At 31.1% G+C, this 21,082-nt stretch overlaps 4 protein-coding genes across 6 annotated transcripts; 1 reads left to right on the forward strand and 3 right to left on the reverse strand.

Moving 5' to 3' along the window:
• Positions 1-489: 489 nt before the first annotated feature.
• Positions 490-4,910, reverse strand: LOC107935375 (homeobox-leucine zipper protein PROTODERMAL FACTOR 2). Of its 2 annotated transcripts, none has more exons than XM_016867965.2 (11): positions 4,314-4,910; positions 3,917-4,207; positions 3,704-3,821; positions 3,441-3,629; positions 2,901-3,344; positions 2,700-2,801; positions 2,016-2,216; positions 1,746-1,920; positions 1,383-1,648; positions 1,208-1,303; positions 490-1,131 (listed from the first exon to the last, which is right to left on the reverse strand). In XM_016867965.2, exons 2-11 carry the CDS (start codon positions 4,159-4,161, stop codon positions 763-765), a joined length of 2,205 nt encoding a protein of 734 aa, XP_016723454.1. In that variant the 5' UTR covers positions 4,162-4,207; positions 4,314-4,910; the 3' UTR covers positions 490-762. The 2 variants fall into 2 exon arrangements, with proteins under 2 accessions (XP_016723454.1, XP_040958600.1); XM_041102666.1 differs by having other exon boundaries at positions 3,917-4,212.
• A 3,277-nt stretch (positions 4,911-8,187) lies between these two features.
• Positions 8,188-10,838, reverse strand: LOC107935379 (CRIB domain-containing protein RIC10). Of its 2 annotated transcripts, none has more exons than XM_016867971.2 (5): positions 10,340-10,838; positions 10,038-10,168; positions 9,814-9,917; positions 9,630-9,675; positions 8,188-8,781 (listed from the first exon to the last, which is right to left on the reverse strand). In XM_016867971.2, exons 2-5 carry the CDS (start codon positions 10,099-10,101, stop codon positions 8,606-8,608), a joined length of 390 nt encoding a protein of 129 aa, XP_016723460.2. In that variant the 5' UTR covers positions 10,102-10,168; positions 10,340-10,838; the 3' UTR covers positions 8,188-8,605. The 2 variants fall into 2 exon arrangements, with proteins under 2 accessions (XP_016723460.2, XP_016723461.2); XM_016867972.2 differs by having other exon boundaries at positions 8,189-8,781; positions 10,038-10,130; positions 10,340-10,787.
• A 2,042-nt stretch (positions 10,839-12,880) lies between these two features.
• On the reverse strand, positions 12,881-14,377 carry LOC107935380 (nuclear transport factor 2B). The gene is made up of 2 exons (XM_016867973.2): positions 13,874-14,377; positions 12,881-13,048 (listed from the first exon to the last, which is right to left on the reverse strand). The coding sequence occupies exons 1-2, from the start codon at positions 14,174-14,176 to the stop codon at positions 12,977-12,979; spliced, it is 375 nt and encodes a 124-aa protein (XP_016723462.1). The 5' UTR covers positions 14,177-14,377; the 3' UTR covers positions 12,881-12,976.
• A 2,587-nt stretch (positions 14,378-16,964) lies between these two features.
• LOC107935374 (probable xyloglucan endotransglucosylase/hydrolase protein 8) lies at positions 16,965-19,142 on the forward strand. Its single transcript, XM_016867964.2, has 4 exons — positions 16,965-17,245; positions 17,324-17,424; positions 17,507-17,709; positions 18,610-19,142. The coding sequence occupies exons 1-4, from the start codon at positions 17,050-17,052 to the stop codon at positions 19,010-19,012; spliced, it is 903 nt and encodes a 300-aa protein (XP_016723453.1). The 5' UTR covers positions 16,965-17,049; the 3' UTR covers positions 19,013-19,142.
• The last annotated feature ends 1,940 nt before the right edge of the window (positions 19,143-21,082 follow it).

Below are 21,082 nucleotides of genomic sequence, written 5' to 3' on the forward strand. Positions count from 1 at the left end.
CATAGCAATATCCTTCTTAGCTGTTTAATTAAGGCAGTGCTATATAAGTTTATTACTGTAAAATAAAAACGTTAACATACAAATAATAAAGGAAATATAAATAAATAAATAGTGCGTCACGGAGAACTATTATCTTAAAAATAATTTCGCCTTGATTGATATAATCGGAAATGAATGTTATCTCCTAAGATTAACACAATACTTTCAAATTCGTACACTCTTCTTTTTTTATTAAATCGGATTAGAGGATAGATTAAATTAGTTTTTCGCATTCCTTGTACCCCACAAAAATCATAGCAGCCACTATTTCATGTTAGCAAAATTCAGTGATACAACTGCTAAAGCCATCAAATTCCCAATAATATTTTACCAATTATATACTTCATGGCCCCATGATTGATTCTAGGCAAGAAAATTCCTACTTGATTTTCATGCATTATTGTTTGGATAGATAGAAAATTTTTGTAACTGGGGAAGAAAAAGAAAATATAAGAAAAAAGCTATTCATTAATTTTCAAAGATACCAAAAACATAAAACCAGAAACCAAATGTTTGCCGATGGCTACTGTGGACTGTGAGTCCCAATAATACTTCAAAACACAAAAACATAAAAGAAAAGAAACGATGAAAGCTCTCATTGTCTTTTTCCCCCGAGAAAGTCAATACCCGAACCAAACTAATTCTCCTTGCAAGGAACATGGAAGGTGCGTTCTTGACTTTCATTATTACTGTTGAGCTAGTCACCATTTTTTGTTTGCTCGGTCAAGCGTCATTACACATGACCGCAGTTCTGATCCTTTCAAGAGTGCATTTGATTAGGCTATTCACAGTAGCCACTGATCCCACAGAGATTTTCGAATTCGGAGCCGAATCAACTAAGATTTGGAACGCAAGGGTAACGAGTGACCCGCCGGAGCCGATTTCCGTGATCTCTATTCCTCTGTTAGGTCCTTCACAGTCGGGAAGTATCGCGAAACCAGAAGGTAAAAGCGAGACGTAATCAGGGTCTCCGCCGGTTAAGACTATGTTCATAGCGGCGAAATCGACCGGGGCATAAATCACATAGGACCCTGTAGCATCATTGCTGCTCTCTTGTAGGATTAACATGTTGCTTTGGCTTGCGTTTGCACTCTACAAAATTGGAAATGTTAGAATATTGATATCGAAATTAAATAAAAAAATGTGACTTCGTTGTATTAGAACGTACATTAACCCTAAGTAAGGAGACACAGTTGCCTGGATCACGTCCATTAGCTATATGAGCCATTTCATCAACAACACCACCATTTGAAAGGATATCCCACTGTAAAACTCAAAGTGTTAATAAAAAAGTTACTGTATATTTAGGGTTTTGGATTTAGGTTTATCTTCTTTTTAACTACCTCGCTTCGAAATTTCTCGGACCTAAGGATATTGAATGCTTTCCTTGGCGGAACAGCGACCCAGAAGGAAGTTGCAGCACTTAGAACAATACCAGGAGGTCTGCCCGGATCGTCAATACTCTTCCTGGTCATGACCCTAATTTCATCGGATCCCGTTAAAGTCGTCCAAGCATGAGCGGTCGAAGCTCCGACTCCGGTACAAAAGCTATTCACCATCCTTTCAGCCAATTTCAGGATACTTTTCCTTCCATCAGAGCTATTTAAAACTGGCAGAACAATAATTGAAATGGTAATACATAATAACAATTAACAAAGAACATGAAGTATGCTACTACAATGGCATTAATTTTATTTATATATTACCGCCTAGATCCCCAGCTGGAATGTTATTAGCCATTGCACTTGCAAGACGTTCACATTGTCGATCTAATGTAGCCACCCATCGTTTAGCCCCAAAAGCTAAACTAGTAATCACTAATGTTTTGTATATGTCACTGACACCTCTATCATCCACTTCAACATTTTCCACCCATATAACCTGTAAGTATATACATATATATATCATTGAATGAATAGATTTTGTTTGGTGTATACAGGGATTAATGTGAAATTAAAGAGTTAAACTTATTATACCTTCGAGTATCCATTTGGTAATTCTTGGATCAAACAACCCGAGGGTCGTCTTCTACATCTGGTGAATGGAGCATGGCGTAAATTATCCAATGAAACATCGACCACCGCCCAAATTCCGTCATGGTGTCGCTTACAGTACCTAGCGAAATAGTTCTCCCGAGTAGGTACGAGTGGTGAAGGGAGTTGAAACTCAGCTGTCATCTGAAAAATGTACGGTGTTAGACCATATATGTGAAGACTTACGTCATCATACACAAATATATGTGCTTAGAGTAAATATTAATTGACTAAGGCTGGATTTGGATGGGCGATTGGGTGCGGTGCGGTGCGTTTAGCTTACTTTTTGTCTCACGCTACACTATCGTTACAGTATCTAATCTCATCACCACCGCTGTTTTTACACTAACTGCAGGTAAACGCACTGCTCGTCTAAACCCACCCTAAGTATTTTATATCACAACACGACATAACAGGATCGATGTATGTGAGGACTTATGCCGTCACACACAAATTAATACACGTAGAATAAATATTAATTTATTAATCATTTTATATCACAATCGATATATGCGTAGAATAAAAATTAATTGATTAATCATTTTATGTCATGACACGACATGACAAGATAGAGTTGAAATGGTACAATTATTATCATTGAATGTGTAGTATATAATTAAGAGTTACCACTTGCAAGGCTCCATTGTAGTTTCCTGCAATACCAGTTGATAGAACATCTAAAGTCATAGCCCTTGAAACAATACCACAAAACACCCTAGACCATTGATTCTGGAAAAGGAAAACCAAAAAATCAGAAAAATAATTATGGGGGTGATCAAAATTAGCTAAATATTTTGTATCAATAAAGAAAAAAAGAAAAAACCATACCACATCCATGAGAATCTCAACTAGGTTAACAGGGTTCATAATAATAACAGCAGCTTCCCTTGAAGCTTCAGATCTGAACCCCAAATTCGCAAATGGTTTTGATCCAATACCCCTAGGGAAAATTCTCAAGTATTCATTTTCATTCAACACATCAATTGAATTCTCATCAGTAACCCACAATGGTTCACCAGATTGAGCCATTCTAATTAGTTCCTCCATTGCTGTAACTGCGAGCTCAACAATCAAAGGCTTATCAGCTTCATTAGTCACAGAGACCGGCCTTAGAACCTCACCAAGACCACCACCACCACCAGGACCACCATACTCTCCTAGAAACTCTGGTTGGGTTCCAAAACTGATAGGCGCTCTATCAGCAAAGCGAGAAAACGAAGGGCCTATTGGCTTGCCAACATATTTTGCTGTCACTCCAGATATCCTTTCAATCTGCAACAAATATATATATATATAGCATCAAAGTAATAACAATAGATTACAATTACAAGTGTTATTTAATTTTAACGTTTTTTTTTTTTCAAGAACCTCTTCTCTTAACCGAGCATTTTCGAGTCTCAAATGTTGTTCTTCAAATGACATCTCTCCGAGAGCAGCAGGTCCACCACAGGTGGGGCATGAAATATTGTTAAGAGCTTCCTTGTACCTATGGTTCTCAGCACGAAGCTTTTCATTCTCAGCCTTTAACAAACCATTTTCATGGCGTTCAGTTTGGGCCTGTCATTTTGCATATAAACATATGTAAGCACATATGTATGAGAAATCTATCTATCTTATGTATGTATATATACCTTGAGTTGGGTACGCTTGTTTTGGAACCAAAACTTGACTTGCAGTGGGTCTAACCCTAACTCACGACTGAGTTGTTTCCTTTGCTTATCATCTGGATGAGGACACTCTTTGAACAATCTGACAAAAAAAAACATAAGAATCTTATCACTTTCATGTCCAATTAAACAACAAGGCATAAAAAAAAAGAAGAAGAAGAAGAAGAAGAGACATACGCTTCCATTTCTTGGATTTGTCGCTGAGTATGACGGTGGTAACGCTTCCTTTTTGCACGACGACGGCTAGGTCCACTAGAAGCAGGACCTTGATTATCATCATCAGCAGATGGTGCATCTACTTCAGTACCTGATTTTGTATCGTTATTATCATCGTCCCCGTTCCTTTCCGTCTGGTCACTATCAGACGGCCTTTGGAACATATCGAACATGTTGAGATTTTCATATAAGTCCGAGTTGAACATGGCTACAAATATAGCCAACCACCAAAGCTATCGGTTTCTTTCTTTTCTGTTCTACAAGAGAAACATAAACTTAAACACCATGGATATATATATAATCAAATCTTAAGTCAAAGATAAAGAGAAAAGCAGTGAAAAACAGTAAAGAACATTACCTTTAGACAAGGAGATGACTGAAAAAGAACATTTAGCAAATGGAATTCTCTTGCTTTGCTTGTGAAGTGCCCATCAATTTATATGCGAGTAAAGCCAATGGGATTGTTACAAGTTGCAACAGAAATGAAAGGACCGTGGAGGTTTCTGTGTAACCAAAAACAAATCTTTGGATTTTACTACGTGCAGATATGACTCGACTAAAGCAACTGAGTTCACACAGTGTTGAAAGCACGAATTTTGAGAATACCTACGATACTCCAACTTTGTAACGCTCAACTAAAGCTTATGCCAATATGTACTGTATCGAAACCCCATTTTTGTACTAGAATAACGGATAAATTTCTTTGAAAAAAGACAAAAAAAAACAAGTTGCTGGCATATCTGGAGAAGATGCATCAATATTGGTGTTTTTTGAGGTTTGTTTAGAATGGCGGGTTTTTAAGTTTAGGATCACCTGAGAAACCAGCTATTGGAGGGTTAAGTATGGAGGAGATGAACTAAAAAGGTAAAGAAAAAGAAAGGCAAAAACAAAGGAAGGGTAAGAAAGGGGGGAAATGCAGGGAAGAGGAGAGAAAAGGGTGTATGCGGTAGCTATTAGAGTTATTGCAGAGGGTGCAATGGCATTTATGGAGTGTGTGAGTGAAGTGTAATTGCGAGAGAGAGGGAAGGGGGGCAGCTTTTTCCCCCTTTCTTTGTTTAAATTTCACTTGTAAGAGTGTTATCGGATTAAATAAATTATTAAAAATTAAAAATTCAATTTAATATATTTTTTTCAAAACAGTATTTAATTGTAATTCGATTTATTTTTCAACTCTAACTAAAACTAAATCGAATATAAAAATTATATATATTCTTTTGATATGGTTATCAAAATAAAACCGAATTAATCGGCTGAATTGAAAAGAAATTATTTAATGAATTTAGTCAATTTTATAAAATAAAATAAAAAAATTAATCGATAAAAAAATTGATGGAAGTGATTAAAAGCCGTTAGAATTAAAATTAATTTAAATATTTAATTTTGTTTTTTTTAATTTATAAAATAAATGTTGATGTTTCTATTATTATTTGTTTTTATTTTCTCTTTAAGAAAATCAGATTAGTCCAACCATTTGTCTATTTCTTACAACATAATATTTTCACTAATTTAAGTATAGAATATATGTAATAACTAAATAAAAATTAAAATTTAATCTTTTTTAATTTGTGAAAAAAAGACTGAACCAAAATTAAAAAAAAAAAAAAGAATGATGGTTCTTTCACTCCATCGCTTTCACCTACTTTCACTGACAATTCTTCAACATTGATAGTTTTTCTTTTTCATAATTAGCAGAATAAATATATTAGATTGGCAATTTAATAATCTAAAATTTTAGGTCCACTTGCTTTTTTTTTTCATTAATAAATGCATAAATGTTTCACAAAATTAAATATATTTACCAAAAGAATTAATTAGGTAAAAATTAACTACTTCTGCATATCCATAATAATTAATCACTTGTTTCTTTAATTATCTAAAGGCCCCATACACATATAGAAAGCATATCCTATATCTAAACAATACGTCTTAAATAAAAAAATTTTACCAAATTTGCATAAATTTAATGATTTTCTTACCAAAATAATGAGATTATTAGAAATATAAACTTAGATTATTATAACTGCTTACCAAATTAAGACCAATATTAGTCATTCTGTGGGCGAAAATAAAAAAATATTAAGATAAATCTTACACTCGAACTTTGGTCCAATATGTAATATATATTATATATGGACTTTAATTTTGTGCAGTTTTATATATTAAATTTTGATATGGTTCGATTTTTATAAATTACTAACACAGTTGTCAGTGTAACACTGTTTTAAGTTTACATATTGGGTACACAAATAATTTTATTTATATATTATAAAAGTAAATAGATGTATTTATTTGAATGTATACAAGTGATTCAAAATTAATATTTCATGTTTACTTTTGAACTGCAGTCAAAGTTTTACGTGTGTAATTGCTCTAAATCAAAATTTATATATCAAATTGCATATTAAATCAAGCTCATGTATGATTTTGAAATTTATTTAAAAGTATTTGAGAAATTTTAATGAAGTGATTTTTTTTCTTAAAAGAATTGCATGATAAATGATGGATAAGGTCAGACTCAAATTTTAAATAGATTTTTTTTTGTAAAATTTATGTTTCAGATTTAATATTTTTATTCAAACCCTCGTAATTATTAAATCCTTCAAATTTTGACGAATAATCCAAACCTTTAACATGACATCATATTTTAAAATATGTTTTCTTAAGTAGTCTCGATGAAATATTTTTAAAAAATTAAATTATAAAATTTTGGAGCATTTTGTATTTAATTTTTTTTAAATACACTTAATTGATTTTTTTTGGAACATTAATCTCATTATCAGTTCTTATTATATTTTTTCTTTTTGATACAATGTCTAAAACTACCCATAGCCACTCATTAATAACTCTTAAATAAGAGGATAATGCGCTTTAACACAGTCGAAACCACGTCTTTCTGCATTAATAACAATATCAATGCCGGTCGAACTAAAACTCAACCGACTGTAATAAATACACTTTATTGCTTTTAGTATGTGACTAACTTTATGTTATTATGTAACCCACCAACTTATGTACAATATGGCTAAATATTATCCTCTTTCATGTATATATTTTCCGAAGTGACCTTAACTACATTTTCTCTTAGCCATTCCTATCAAATCATCTATTTAATGTAGTGTACATGAAGTTGTCCAAAATAAAAATGATGTGTCAAGTTCAAGTCGGAGTCGAGTTTAGTCTAAAAAATTATTAAAATATATATATCCTTTTAAGTTGATTTTTTTTTATTTTTAAAAGATTTGATAATATTTTTAACTAAAGAAAATTAATAGTATCATTAAAAATAATAAATGATTATTTTAATTTAATAAAAATTTAAAAATGATGACACATCGAGTCAAAATCTAATCGAGTATAATTATAATTTCTCGGATTAAATTCGAAATAGATAAAATTAGAATTTAATTTTAAATCGAGCTATCAATCTTTTCAAACAAAGAAATATTGATGAAAATATATTAATTATACAAAATGAATATTGGTTGAAAAAGGAGAAAGAGATGCACATAATAGGGAGATGTAGAAGAGAGCAAATAAAGAGGGTGTTTGGTTATAATATTGTTAATCATCATTAATGATAGGTTTAAAACATTCCAACCAAATTATTAACTAAAATGTCCTTTCATTCCTTCAATATCTAATATATACTAACTTTTTCTTTTCTTCTTTTGTTTATTTAGTTGAGTTTTTTTTGTTTATTTTGGGGAAAAAATGGAAACAGGATTTGTAATTATTTAACATTCATTTTTGGGCATGCAAGAAGTGACATTACATAACAATTATAGAACACAATAGACTTTTTTGGCCAGTAGTTTTTTCTTTCTTTCTTTTTAATTATAGGTTACTCGTGAAATTTTTGTTTTAAATTTCAAGTTAAATGAATAGAGTTATTTTTGGATTAATTTAAATAAATAGTTTAGTTATTCAAATTCGAGTTAAATTGAATTTTTACAATACAGATGTCTGAAAAATTAAGTAATAAATTGATATAAATAGTATCTTTGGGTCCTAATCAATTTTAGAAATGAGTAAATTGATCCGTTTTAAAAAAATCAAAAAACAATGAAAACCCAAAAAAAAAATCATATAATATTTAAATAATAATAATTTAATCGAATCCCAATAATACTTATTTATTAAATAAATAAGCTTAAATGTCCAAAAACTTTTATTTGATCTAGGGTTTCATTACACTCTTCCTAACTTCACTTCAGGACAAATTCTCTCAACAATATTTGCTCAATTCACAAACTTTACTTAAAAAATCATGGACTTTCATAAAAATTTCACTCATTTTATTAGTCATGAATGCATGCCACCAATAAAAATGGGCTTTAAAAAGCCTCTTTTATTATTGGGTTTCCACCAGGAACTGGCTCTAGGCCCAAACTCTTCTCTGCTATTATCAGCTGAGGAATAACAAACAAAAAATTTTGATATTAATAAAATTTTATTCCCTAAGCCAAAATATCTTCATACCCTTTTTGGACCATAGTCATTCCTTATGTTCATAAAATTAACATATGAAAATCTAATTTACACAAGCATTTGCTTTTTAAGTTCCTACAACTTACTTTGTTATCTCCATGAATATACCTTGAATCAGTTGTTTGAAAATCAAAATCCACAATGTTTCATGATGTTGATTTTCTAAGCTTCAAAGTCTGTTGATGAACCCAGTTGAGTGTAAGTAGCCTTTAGTGAAGATTTTGATGAACTGCTCTTCTTTTTCCATTTTTGTTTCTTGGGAACATTTGGCATGTCCTTGGCTGACAGGTTCCTTATGATCTCTGTTGCAGGTTGGGATCCCATGGATTGTCCAAAATCTGTCACGACATATTGAGATCATAGTTAAAAGAAGAGGAATACGACAAAAAAGGGTCAACTTATGGTTTTGATCTCTCTACTATGCTCAAATTTGGATTTAGTCATCATGCTGACATGAATTTCTTTTGTATTGGAAAAGGTGTTTTTAAGAAATATCCAAGTGACTATTGTAACTGGAATAGTTAAATTAAAGTATAAGGACTCAATCCCACATTTGATCATAGTAAAGGGATCAAAACCAAAATTCGACTTATGGAAAACAAGAGTGAAGTTATTGCAAGGGACTAGAGAAATGATCTATGATTAGGACAAGGTAAACCTATATAGATTCCCCTTGAGATGAAAGTTTTGTCTCGTGACAAAAGACCCAAAACTCTTCCTGTTGGGAGCAAATAATCTAAAAAACGTTCTTCATATCATTCAAACTTAGCATCAACAAATTGAGACATTAAAAAAAATCCCATGATATTTGAAAAAAGGTCTTTGTTTTTACCATTGTCTCATTATGAAACTACGCACATGATATAACCTTGACTTTTTGCCTACTATTCTCTGTATTTTAATATTCTTTTCTATTATTTATTTACATCTAAACGTGCATCCATATATATATATTAATTATATTTGAGTGTAGGGTGAAAGACCTTTACCTCTTAAGTTTACTACAAATTTCACTTTTCGTTTTCGTTTCAAGGGGAAAGAGATTACGCACAGAAAACAAACACAAACTTGAACACACTTAAATTATTCTAACTGGACCAATATCTTGTTAGCAACGTGCACACATATAACTCTACACACAAAAAAATAAGGTAAATTGAACCATGTTGAAACAGGAAACTTATACCTATTGATGTTGTTGTGAAATCAGGGACTGTCTTGAATTCATTCATCTGCAATCAAGGGATCCAGGCCAAGGCAATAAATTAAGAGATAAAACACAACACACACCACTTTGGCCTACAATGATAGTAGCATTTGAATATCCAAATGTATGTAAAAGTAATGCAAAATATTTAGAAAAAACATACCCAACTTGGTGCAGTGCCACTGCCAGGAGGGCCATCCCAGCCAATATGTGCTACATGTTTAACATCTGTGGGGTACCCAATTTCCATCTCTCTCTCCTTCACAACTACAGCAAAAAAGAAAAAAGGAAAAAAAAAACCCTTTTCCTACCTTAGTTGCAAAGCAATAATACCAGAAAACATGCTCAAATATATGCATACAGAAGTGTATATGAAAAGGGAGTTACCAAAGAGTTGAGAAATGTATTTGAAACTTTTGTAGATCCCTTTGATCTTGGACTTGGTAGACATGATAATGGACTAAGAACACAATGGAACAGCTGTTTTCAAATAAATGTGAGAGAGATTATGTTTTTGCCTGGTGGAAAAATAGTTGTAATTTAGATCACCAAAAACACTTAAAAAACAATAGAAAAAGGACAAAAAGTTGCTGCATATCAAAGGAGTAAAATACATGTGACTGAGGGAACTATATTATTATTGCCCGTGAAACAAAGCTTGGTATTTATCGAGTGATATAAGAATTTACCTATAGAGCACGTTGATGATAGCTATAAGATTCAAGAGAGAAGCAACTATTCCTTAATCTCCTCCAAGCATTGATGCAAGGTTCCATTGTTCATGTTGTTTACTAATGGTATTGATGAATGGGCAAAAAGATGCAAAGAAGGGAAGGTCTAAGAGGAAAAAAATCAAACAGATAGAGACCAATGATGCTTTTTTAAAAGAAAATGGAAGGAAATGAATGATGACCATGAAATGAAGAAGAATGAGAAGGTGTGAAAGGTGAGATAATTGGGATTTGAAAGACAAGAGATTAAAAACAACAGAGAATCGAGTAAAATGCGGAACTCAGGTTTTTGATTATGTGTTTTTAAGGCAACAATGAAAAGACAAATGCAAAATACTACCTCGTTAAATGCGGGCAAAAATAGCTGCAGATATCGGAGAGAGAGAAAAAAGAAGTATATTTTACCACAGTTCATACACAACTGTTGCAGTTTTGAATATTTCTTGTTAACTATGACGTATTTTTGTGAATTAATTATACATTTTAAATTCATCTTTAAATTTAAAAATATATTTTTTTAATTAAATCATCAAAATATTAGTGTTATATTAATGATATGTTTTTGTCAGTTTAGGATCGAATCCTACATACAAAGGTAGGCACGGGATTAGGTATAAGGGTATAATCGAGCCGAACTCGAATATTGGCGAGCTCGAATTTGGTCTCAACTCGAATTTTTGGAGCTTGATACTTAACTCAAGCCCAATCATACATCTATTTTTAAGCTCAAGATTGGCTTGAGACATAATTGAGCTATAAGTTTATATGTATTCAAGCTTCAAACTTGAGAATAACAAAGTATATTAAGGTAAATAACGTAATTTAATAATATAAAAATATTTAAAATATATATATTAAAACAAAAAATTTGATAAGGTTCACGAATCATTTGAATTAAGTACTATTAAATTTAAATTCGACTTGATTAATATCTCAAACTGCTCAAGCTTAGCTTAATAATTACTAATCGAGTTTGAGTATTTTCGAGTTGAATTTGAGTAGCTTGCAAGCACCAGCTTATCCCTACTTTGGTCCTCCCTTGGTTGATGGTATAATTCCAACCTTAACCCCTCCCAAGTATTAATAATTCAATTTAAATCTAGTTTCTTTGTGAAATGAAAATTTATATTTTTGCCCCTACAATTTTTTTACTTCTATCTTGACCCCTCATCACACAATTCTTGTCTTTCGCCCCTATTGATATGGAACATTTTTTAAATACGTACGTTAAATTGTAAATACATGTGTACCTACTATATGGAAAACTCAAATCTAATTTATTTTTTAAAAAAGAAAATACAATGTCATTAAAATATAAGAGTATTAGTTATTTAGTATATTAAATCCAAATCATTTATGTAGTAGGTGGATATATATTTACAATTTGACCAAGTGTTTTTAAGTATACTTCAAATCAAATAATTTGACCTCACATTTAATGTGACAAAGAAAACCTAATTATACAAATAATCATGCTTTGAGGATTAATTTAAAATCCATCCTACAAAATATAAAAAAAAAAAAGAGTAAAGATAGAAATGTGTTGGTTTTTCACCTAACACAAATATGGTAAAATTTCAAGGATGGTCCCTATAGAGGAAAGAAAGTATCAAAAAAGTCAAAAATCATTTCATATTATTTGGTAATTAACATATATATATAATTTTCATCAACTATGGACCAATTTGAAGTTGTATATTGCTTATGAAATTCTTTTGGGGTTTTTTTTTATAATATCATAAATTGATTGTGACCAAATCATATTGCAATCCAATACAGCTATTTGGAAATTAATAGCTGATTAGGTTAGTTATGGTGAGAATTGTTGATTGTTGCAGCCACGTTAAGGGCAGCTGTCTCTTTCAATCAAACACAACTTTTATTATTATTCAACTTTAAGTTTGAGCTTGACTTGAGATTTAATCGAACTACCCGAATATAAACTCAATTAGTTCGTTCATACTTAAGATTTTCTTTTGCATGATAAGGGTAAAATGGTAGCTCATAATGTAAAAATATATAAAAATGAAGAGTTTATTAGGCTCGCGTTATGGTGCTCCAATTTAACTTAGTAAATGGTTTGAGCTCAACTTAATAATTACCAAATTGAATTTGAGTTTTCTTTGAGTCGAACTTAAATAGTTTATGAACATTAATATCTCATTTACAATTCTATCAACGTCTGTTGAGTTGAGTGATAAAAAATTCGATGTCCAACTAAAAATTTCAAAATAATATGTCTTTAATAATAAAAAAATCACTCCCGATTTAAGAGTCCATTTCACTTGCCTATTGACTACGGGTCCAAATATGAGTTTACTACAATTGTGGCCCATCTACCTTGGGCCATATGTCCACCACGGAGCCAGTAAAGAGCAAGTAAAGCAATAAAGGGGATAAAATATGCGAAATGATTGATAATGCCATGAATGAAGATTATGAGAGTTCGGTAGTCGAATTACACAACAAATGTATCAAAATTTATATAAATAAAGGAAATGCAAGGCAAGGCAACTTCAGCTTTTATTTTATTCAAGAAATAAAAACAAACATAAGTTTACAGCATAGATGAGTGATCCATATGTAATATCAACATTAATAATTAAGGCGGAATATATCATTCAGCACGAAGAAGTTTCCTTGAGGAGTGGGACTTAAATGAAACATCTGCAATACATATAATTGAAATTAAGTAACATCTCGTCTTTCATTGGTACTTTTCTATAGCAGAAGCAATGAAGAATAACTGACTTTTGGGGTCAAAATTACAGTGGATTTCAGTGTTTTTTATTTTTGCCTTTTTAAGCAAAAATTATCAAAACACTCTTATTTATATTAACTATTTAAAAGTATATGGAAATTAGATTGATTTATAATTTATGCATTATTATATTAAAATTTTAAATATAATTTAATATTATATTTAATCTTTTAAAATATTTTATGTACAATATCTTATAGCTTACCTGAATGTGCAAAGTAAAACACTTGGGTGTAATTGTGCTTCCAGTCCTTGTACTCTTTGTACATTTGAGTTATTTTTAATCAATGATTTTAGTTCCTCTACTATTTAATTATGTGATATTTTTAAAATAAAAGAAATTTACTAGTACATTGCTAATATTATACATGTGGAAGGCCAAATAAGTAAATAAAAATGTTGGATATAGATTTCGAAGGTTTTCAATTTTGAATTTGAGATTGTAAGGTTCTTCAACACTATTTCAGAAAAATAGAGTAAAAATCGATATATATATATATATATATATTGCTTCTATGGCTTTCATTTGGTTTTAAATCCGTCGTGACAACAATTTTTTTAAAATTTTAAATTTGATACATAATCCAATTTAATCAAAATACTTTTACAACCCAATCAATTAGATTTTAATTATTAAATCAAAATTAAATTGCTGAAATTAAAAGAAGAAGGAAACAGGGACTGTAAACATGATTACACCAAAACATTTGAGCAAAGAAATAGCAACGTACCTGGCTGAACTGTAGAGGATGGTTTTCGCCGGGCAATTGTAGACTACCACTGACGAAAACAACAATGCCACCGGTAACCGAAGCCGGTTGCGAGTCGACGGTGCTGATCACATGTCGGCATTGATCGAATGGCAACTGCGTAAGCTTAGTAACGATGTCCTCAACCCCTTGTAATTTCTGTCCCTCGAACGTCAACATGGAAGTCGGCTGGTAGAGGGAAGACATCGCCGGCCGATCGTTATCGAAAAGATGGTAGTAGTGATCGACGAAAGCTTTCCCCACCGAATCGATCTGTTCTTCCATATTACCTATATCACTCAATACGCAAGCAAGAAGGGTTCCTCACCATGGCATATTGAAAATATAAGGAAAATGAATCTGCCATAAAAGAACATAGCTTGTAGGTAAAGCAAAGCTAAAGGGTAATTTGGAAGATGGGGGAATCGACGCTGCTGCATTGATACGCAATGTTTGCGAGGTGGATTGAAATTATAGTATAAAGAGTTCACTATAATTCGTAGCCCTTTTTGTGATGAATGTTTAAAAGCCATATCAGCTCAAGTGAGGAAAAAAAGGTAAAATATGCCATAAGTCACTATATTCTTTGTAAATTTAAAATTTAGTCTTTATATTTTTATTTTTCATATTTCAAAATTCAGGTCCAATTGTTAATATTTTTATTTTTATTTTTGTTAAATTCAGGTTCTTTATAAAATTATTTTTTTATTTACATAGCAACAAAATATAATTTTTTAATTTAAAATGTCATACCAACTAATTTAATAAAAATTTTAACAATATTAATATTTAGACTTAAATATTAAAAATTAAAAAATAAAAGAATTAAATTCTAAAAATAAAAATATAAAAACATATTAAAAGCCAAAAGGTTAAAAAAGTGAGGAACTTGTAGGTGGGACGAAAGTAAGGAATATATCCTTTTTCACATAATCCACTTTAGATGGATGCTATTATCATGATGAAAGAGGGTCATCAGATTAATCATATTTAAATAAAACCCTTCTAATAATAACGATTTCATGACTCGAATTTAGTTTAAATGTCTAGAAAAGAAATTTATTTACATTTTTTTCTGATTATTTCTAGATTATTATTAAATACCAGGTCTCCGCTTAACAAATAGTCTTATCGTGGAGTTGGTTTTTAGTTAAGAAGTTAATTTAAGTTTTAAATTTTTTAAATTTATTTTAATTTATAATTTGAATCATTTTGGATTCAGTTTAATTTTAAGAATTTGAGTTTTTTGAATTAAATCATTAAAGATTTAGATTTAGATTGACGAATTATGATGAAATTGAATTGAATCTGGATACGAAGATATGTTTCCTTTACCTACCTAGTCCTCTTTGAACCAAAACCAAATGAAGGCAGACAACAAGAACCAAGCAATATGCATCAATAAATCTAGTTGAATGTGTGTATGTATATGTATTACAAACTCGGACATGGACTAAAGGGTATGTTTGACAGTTAACAACCCATGTTTCTGATTACATTATTGCATGTGATCCCCAAGGATTATAAATATGGTGCATGTGAGTGCCACATTATGAGCATGTGTCAATTCCCTATCATGTGAAGAAGTGTTTTAACTATTATTAATCTCTCAAGTTGCAATAAAATATTTTGAGTAGTTTCTATGAGATGAAAAAAAGAGAGAGACTAAATTAATGGATAAAAAAAAAAGACTAAATTTTAATACAAAATGAGTGTCATGCATTTGAGAGGTTATTGGAGGATAAAATATATCAATGAGAAAAAAAAATCATATTTTTTAATGTGTTGAGTAATTTATTTAGTATCTTATTAATGAAATATTTAGGTATTTATACATGTTATGGCAGTTCACGATAAGACCTCACTGTTTTGTCTTGACTCTGCTGTTCTTAACACTGACATTCCATGCGGACTTCAAGTCTGCTAAACATATGTTTTACTCTGAGTTGCTTGCGGAGCATGCTGTCCTTTTTGTTCCTAGTACTGACATTTCATGCAGGCTTCAGGTCTGATGAACACATATTTTTCTCTGGGTTGCTTGCGGAGCATATGGTCCCCTTTCTGTGAGCACTTTTAACACATGCAAGTTAAGATTGTGACCTTCTCTTGATTCGTGCGAGTTAAATGTACAAGCCTACTATGCAAGCTGAGTCCACGAACACCCCTTATTGTCCTCTCACGATTCGCATCTCACTCAATCAATTAGTACAACCTATCTAAATCTTGAGTAGGCGACCCGAATTCTATCCAGGACACAGGTTGATGGTCACTTACGTACACCAGAGTGCCATTTTTCATTAAGGGTGGGTTTGGATAGGCGATTGGGTGCGGTGCGGTGCGTTTAGCTTACTTTTTGTCTCACGCTACAGTATCGCTACAGTATCTAATCTCACCGCCACTGCTGTTTTTACACTAACCGCAGGTAAACATACCGCCTATCCAAACTCACCCTAAAGAGTTTAGTTTTTATAAACATATAAAAAATATATTAAAAGAAAAATGGTAAAAAGATTAATTTTGAATCTAATGTATTGATATATTCTATTTTCAGACAAGTCGTCTGCTCCGGTGACAGTAAACAGCGATGTAAGCAGTGTCGGTCTCGAAATTCAGACACCCAAATCCAGTTGTCAAATCCAAGAACTTTCTGATTATTTATTTATTTATGAAGACAAAATAAAAACAGTCATGTTATGACATGTAAGAAATGGACCCCACTCTCCATTTCTATAACTTGTAAATTCCAATCGGACTGCAGCCTGGCTTTTCATTTTCTTTAAATTCCTAAAATACCCTCATCCCTTCTAAATTAAATTACAAATAATATTCTAATATTGTCTATTAAATCATCTTTGAGTCAATTTTAATATGTTCGATAATTTTGATATTTAAAATATATAAAAAAAACTTTTCATCTCTCTAATTTCAATATTGAAAAAATTATTTCATCTTTTTATTAATAGACACATTGTTAAATAAGAAGCATCATTCCTCATTGCAGGGCAATTTTGAACATTCAAATCATTATCAAAATCATTAATAGACACAAATACCATTCTACCCCTTTCATGTATGAACTCGCCCATCGTCAAATACTCAGCATTCAATCCCCATTCCGGCCCCCTCAGAGATCCATCAATCTCATTAAATCTAACAAAATGAAGAAAAGGGTCTCTCCAATGGCTTCTCTCTTCTTCATTTCAGCTTTAGCAGCCGCTTTTCATTCAGCATCTGAAGCAGCAGCTAGTTCACAATCTCCATTTGAAGACAACTTCAGTATAATGTGGTCCGAAAATCATTTCAAAACCTCTGAAGATGGTAACACCTGGTTCCTCTCCTTAGACAAAGAAACAGGTATGTCATTAAACTTCGTCTCTTCATAGAATTTGGTTCCATTATTGAATTTGATTGATTGATTTACCAATTTTTCAGGGTGTGGATTTCAAACCAAGCAAAGATATAGATTTGGGTGGTTCAGTATGAAACTGAAGTTAGTCGGAGGTGATTCTGCTGGCGTTGTTACAGCTTACTATGTATGTGTTTTTTTATGATAATTTTTTATATTATGATTTTTTTTTCCATCAGTGAAGTTCTAAAAGGGTGGTGGTGTTACAGATGTGTTCTGAAAATGGGGCAGGACCAGAACGAGATGAACTGGATTTTGAGTTCTTGGGGAATAGGACAGGACAGCCGTATTTAATTCAGACAAACGTGTATAAAAATGGGGTCGGTGGTCGTGAAATGAGGCATATGCTTTGGTTTGATCCTACTGAAGAGTTTCATTCTTATTCCATTTTGTGGAATGACCACCAAATTGTGTAAGTCCCTAAATTGGTCAAATTTTGATTTGGTCCCTCTATTATTATGCTTGAATTTGGAAAATATCTTACTACTTCAATTTGGTCTAATGAGAAAAGTACCATAGAGGTCGTTGTATTAGAATTTAGATTGCATTTTATTTTTTTAATTAAAAAATTAGTAAATTAATCTCTATATTAGATCAAAAAGCAAATTGGTTATTCTGTTAAAAATGTTATCTATTTTTTATTATTAAAAATTGGTCTTTGTATCTCAACATAAGGTATACATGGCATAACAATTTTGTTTAAGTTTTTAATAAAAATGACTGATTTATTCTTTGATCTAGCGTATAAAGATTAGCTTACACATTTTATGAGTAAACAGACAAAAAGCAATCTGATTCCTATTCCAATAGCGCTTATAATAATTTTACCCAATCTAAATATGACAGTTAATTATGTCACTATGATGAATTGGATATTTTTAAGAAAAATTTTAGGTCATAATTTAGGGGGATGGTTAAACACTGATATTAGGATTAATTATACTTTCATTCCTTGTATTCTTCAAATTTTAGAAATTTAGTCTCTTTATTTTTAATTTTAGAGATTTAATTCCTTTATTTGTTTGATTTGAAAATTAAAATTCAATTGATAAAACGGAATATGTGACATTTTGATGTTCAATTATTAACATTTGATTATATATTATCAATTAAATTTTAACTTCTAGAGAATATAGAAACAGAGAGCATAAATAAACCAAGAAAATAATAGTGACTAAATTGCAATTTTTTGCATAGTAAAAGGACCAAAACCAAAATTCGACCAAATAAAATCAGTCATTTTCAAATAAGTACTACCCAAGTACATTGTTATTCAAATCTGAAAGTGAAAACTCAATCATTGAAAACACAGATTCTTCGTAGATAGAGTTCCGATCAGAGTATTCAAAAACAACGGCGAGAAAAACGATTTCTTCCCCAACGAGAAGCCGATGTACTTATTCTCCAGTATATGGAACGCTGATGACTGGGCGACTAGAGGTGGGCTCGAGAAAACCGACTGGAAAAAAGCTCCGTTCGTTTCATCTTACAAGGATTTTAGCGTCGATGGGTGCCAATGGGAAGACCCGTACCCTGCTTGTGTATCGACTACTACTAAGAAATGGTGGGATCAATATCAGGCTTGGCATTTAACTGATTCTCAAAAGATGGATTTTGCTTGGGTACAAAGAAACCTTGTGATTTATGATTATTGTAAGGATACTGATCGGTACCCTAAATTGCCTGTGGAGTGTTCGTTGAGTCCTTGGGGTTAGGATTTTTAAGGAGCTATCATCAGGTGAGATTTTTTTTTGGGTATTTTATTTATTTATTTTCGAAATGGAGTTAAATAATGTAATTATTATTTATTTACTCTTATGAAATGAGAACTGAGAGGTTTGCATATTTGGGCTGCTTGATTTTTATATATTACATTTAATTCTAACGAATATCAATCCATTTTTAACTGTAAAAATAGATAGAATTTTTTAAATAATAATTAATTAATTAATAAACATAAATATTAACCATTCATTTTTAACTGTAAAAATAGATAGAATTTTTTAAATAATAATTAATTAATTAATAAATATAAATATTAACCAAAGGTGAATTGAGCCTTAAGTTAGTTGATACTTCTTTATTATAGCAACAAACAAGACATAAAGTTTAAGTGTTTCAATTTAAAAGAGGTAGGAGTACAAGTTTACTTTGTTTGATGAGTTAAATTAATTGATAAATTACATTCAAAATCATTAAATTATTGGTAAATTTACATTTTGGTCACTTAACTTCAAAAAGTTACAAAATAGTTATTGAATTATTTGAAAATTTTTATTTAAGTCATTGAGTTGTTAAAATCACTATTGTATAACCTATATTCGAACTGTCTATACCAATCAAAAGCTCTTCTTTTGCTTCTCTTCTATAGTTCAGTTTTCTTTTACATGAAACAATTTTGAACGTCATGAATCTGCGAACCAAAATCTAAATAATTTTCTTTTTTTTTTTATCTCGGACATTGACCAATAGATCAACTTGGATATAAGATATATTCTTCTACTTGTAGATAAATACTGAATCATCGTACCGAAAGTCGAATTGTTGTTTGAAGCTCACTAGTTAGACTATTTAAAAGAATTTAATAGTCCAATGACTTAAATAAAAATTTTCGCTTTTAAATAGTTCAATGATCATTTTATAATTTTTTGAAGTTAAGTAGCCAAAATGTAAACTTATTAATAGTTTAATGACCTTGAATATAATTTATTCTGAATTAATTAATTAATAATTTTTTATAATTAATAATATATATATATTAGTCAATTTTTTGGTAGTAATACATTACCAACCGTCATCAACTTTAATAAAATAACAAACAGTCATTAAACTTTAAAAAAATAATAAAACAAATATTAAAAAATTAATCACTCATTAGCATTTTATGTTATTAACGGGACAGGTGACGGGTAAGAGACAAGCAGAAACAAAAAGTAAGGGAATATTGAAATTTGGGAAAGGGTTCTAGAAGATTGTTCAAGCTGTTGAAAACATCATCCATGGCAGCGACGGTCATCTTTCCTCTGCTTTTGTTTCCATTGAAGCACCAAAGGGTTGTCTCAAGTTCTTGCTCTTTCATTGCTCTTATCATTCTTCCCCTACTGCTATTGCCTATTAAAATTGAGATGAGGAAAGGGAGGAGTTTAGCTCCTTGCGGCGGCGGAGGAGGAGAAGGTGTCATTTGAGGTGGTGGGTTGTCATTTTGAGAAGTAACACGAGTAAGGAAAAGTAAAGGGTTTCTTTGCTTGAGAAGAGGGGGAAAAAAGAGAGAATTGAAAGGGAATCAAAGGGCAATGAATGAGAAAGATGACAGGAAAATAGACGACGTGAACAATTTGGATATAGGTTTATAGCGGAAATGGAGAGAAACATTGGGATTAAGTTAGAAAGGAGTGGTGGTGGCAGCGGTGATGAAAAAGCAATGGAGGGCTAAACTCTCTATTGATTGAATGCCGGAAAAATCAACCGAGAAAATGAAAGAGAAAATTTAAATCAATAGTGGGTATCTCCATTTCTTCTCTTATGTTTCTTCCAACATCTAGGATTCTTAAATTAAGTTTCTACTATGGCTAGTTAACATCTAACTTGGGTTAACGTGATCTGTAACAAAAAATAATTACTAATAATATATTAGAGCCAATTAATGCAGTTATAAAAATTCATTAACATAACACGTACGTCACATAATCAATTTTGGATTAATCAATTGATTGGCATTTTAAGTATAATTGATAATAAATTTATATTTCTTAATTTCTAAGTTGAAATAATTTCAAGATTAATTT

Source organism: Gossypium hirsutum, chromosome D10 (genome assembly GCF_007990345.1).
Source record: "Gossypium hirsutum isolate 1008001.06 chromosome D10, Gossypium_hirsutum_v2.1, whole genome shotgun sequence".
Taxonomy (NCBI): Eukaryota; Viridiplantae; Streptophyta; class Magnoliopsida; order Malvales; family Malvaceae; genus Gossypium; species Gossypium hirsutum.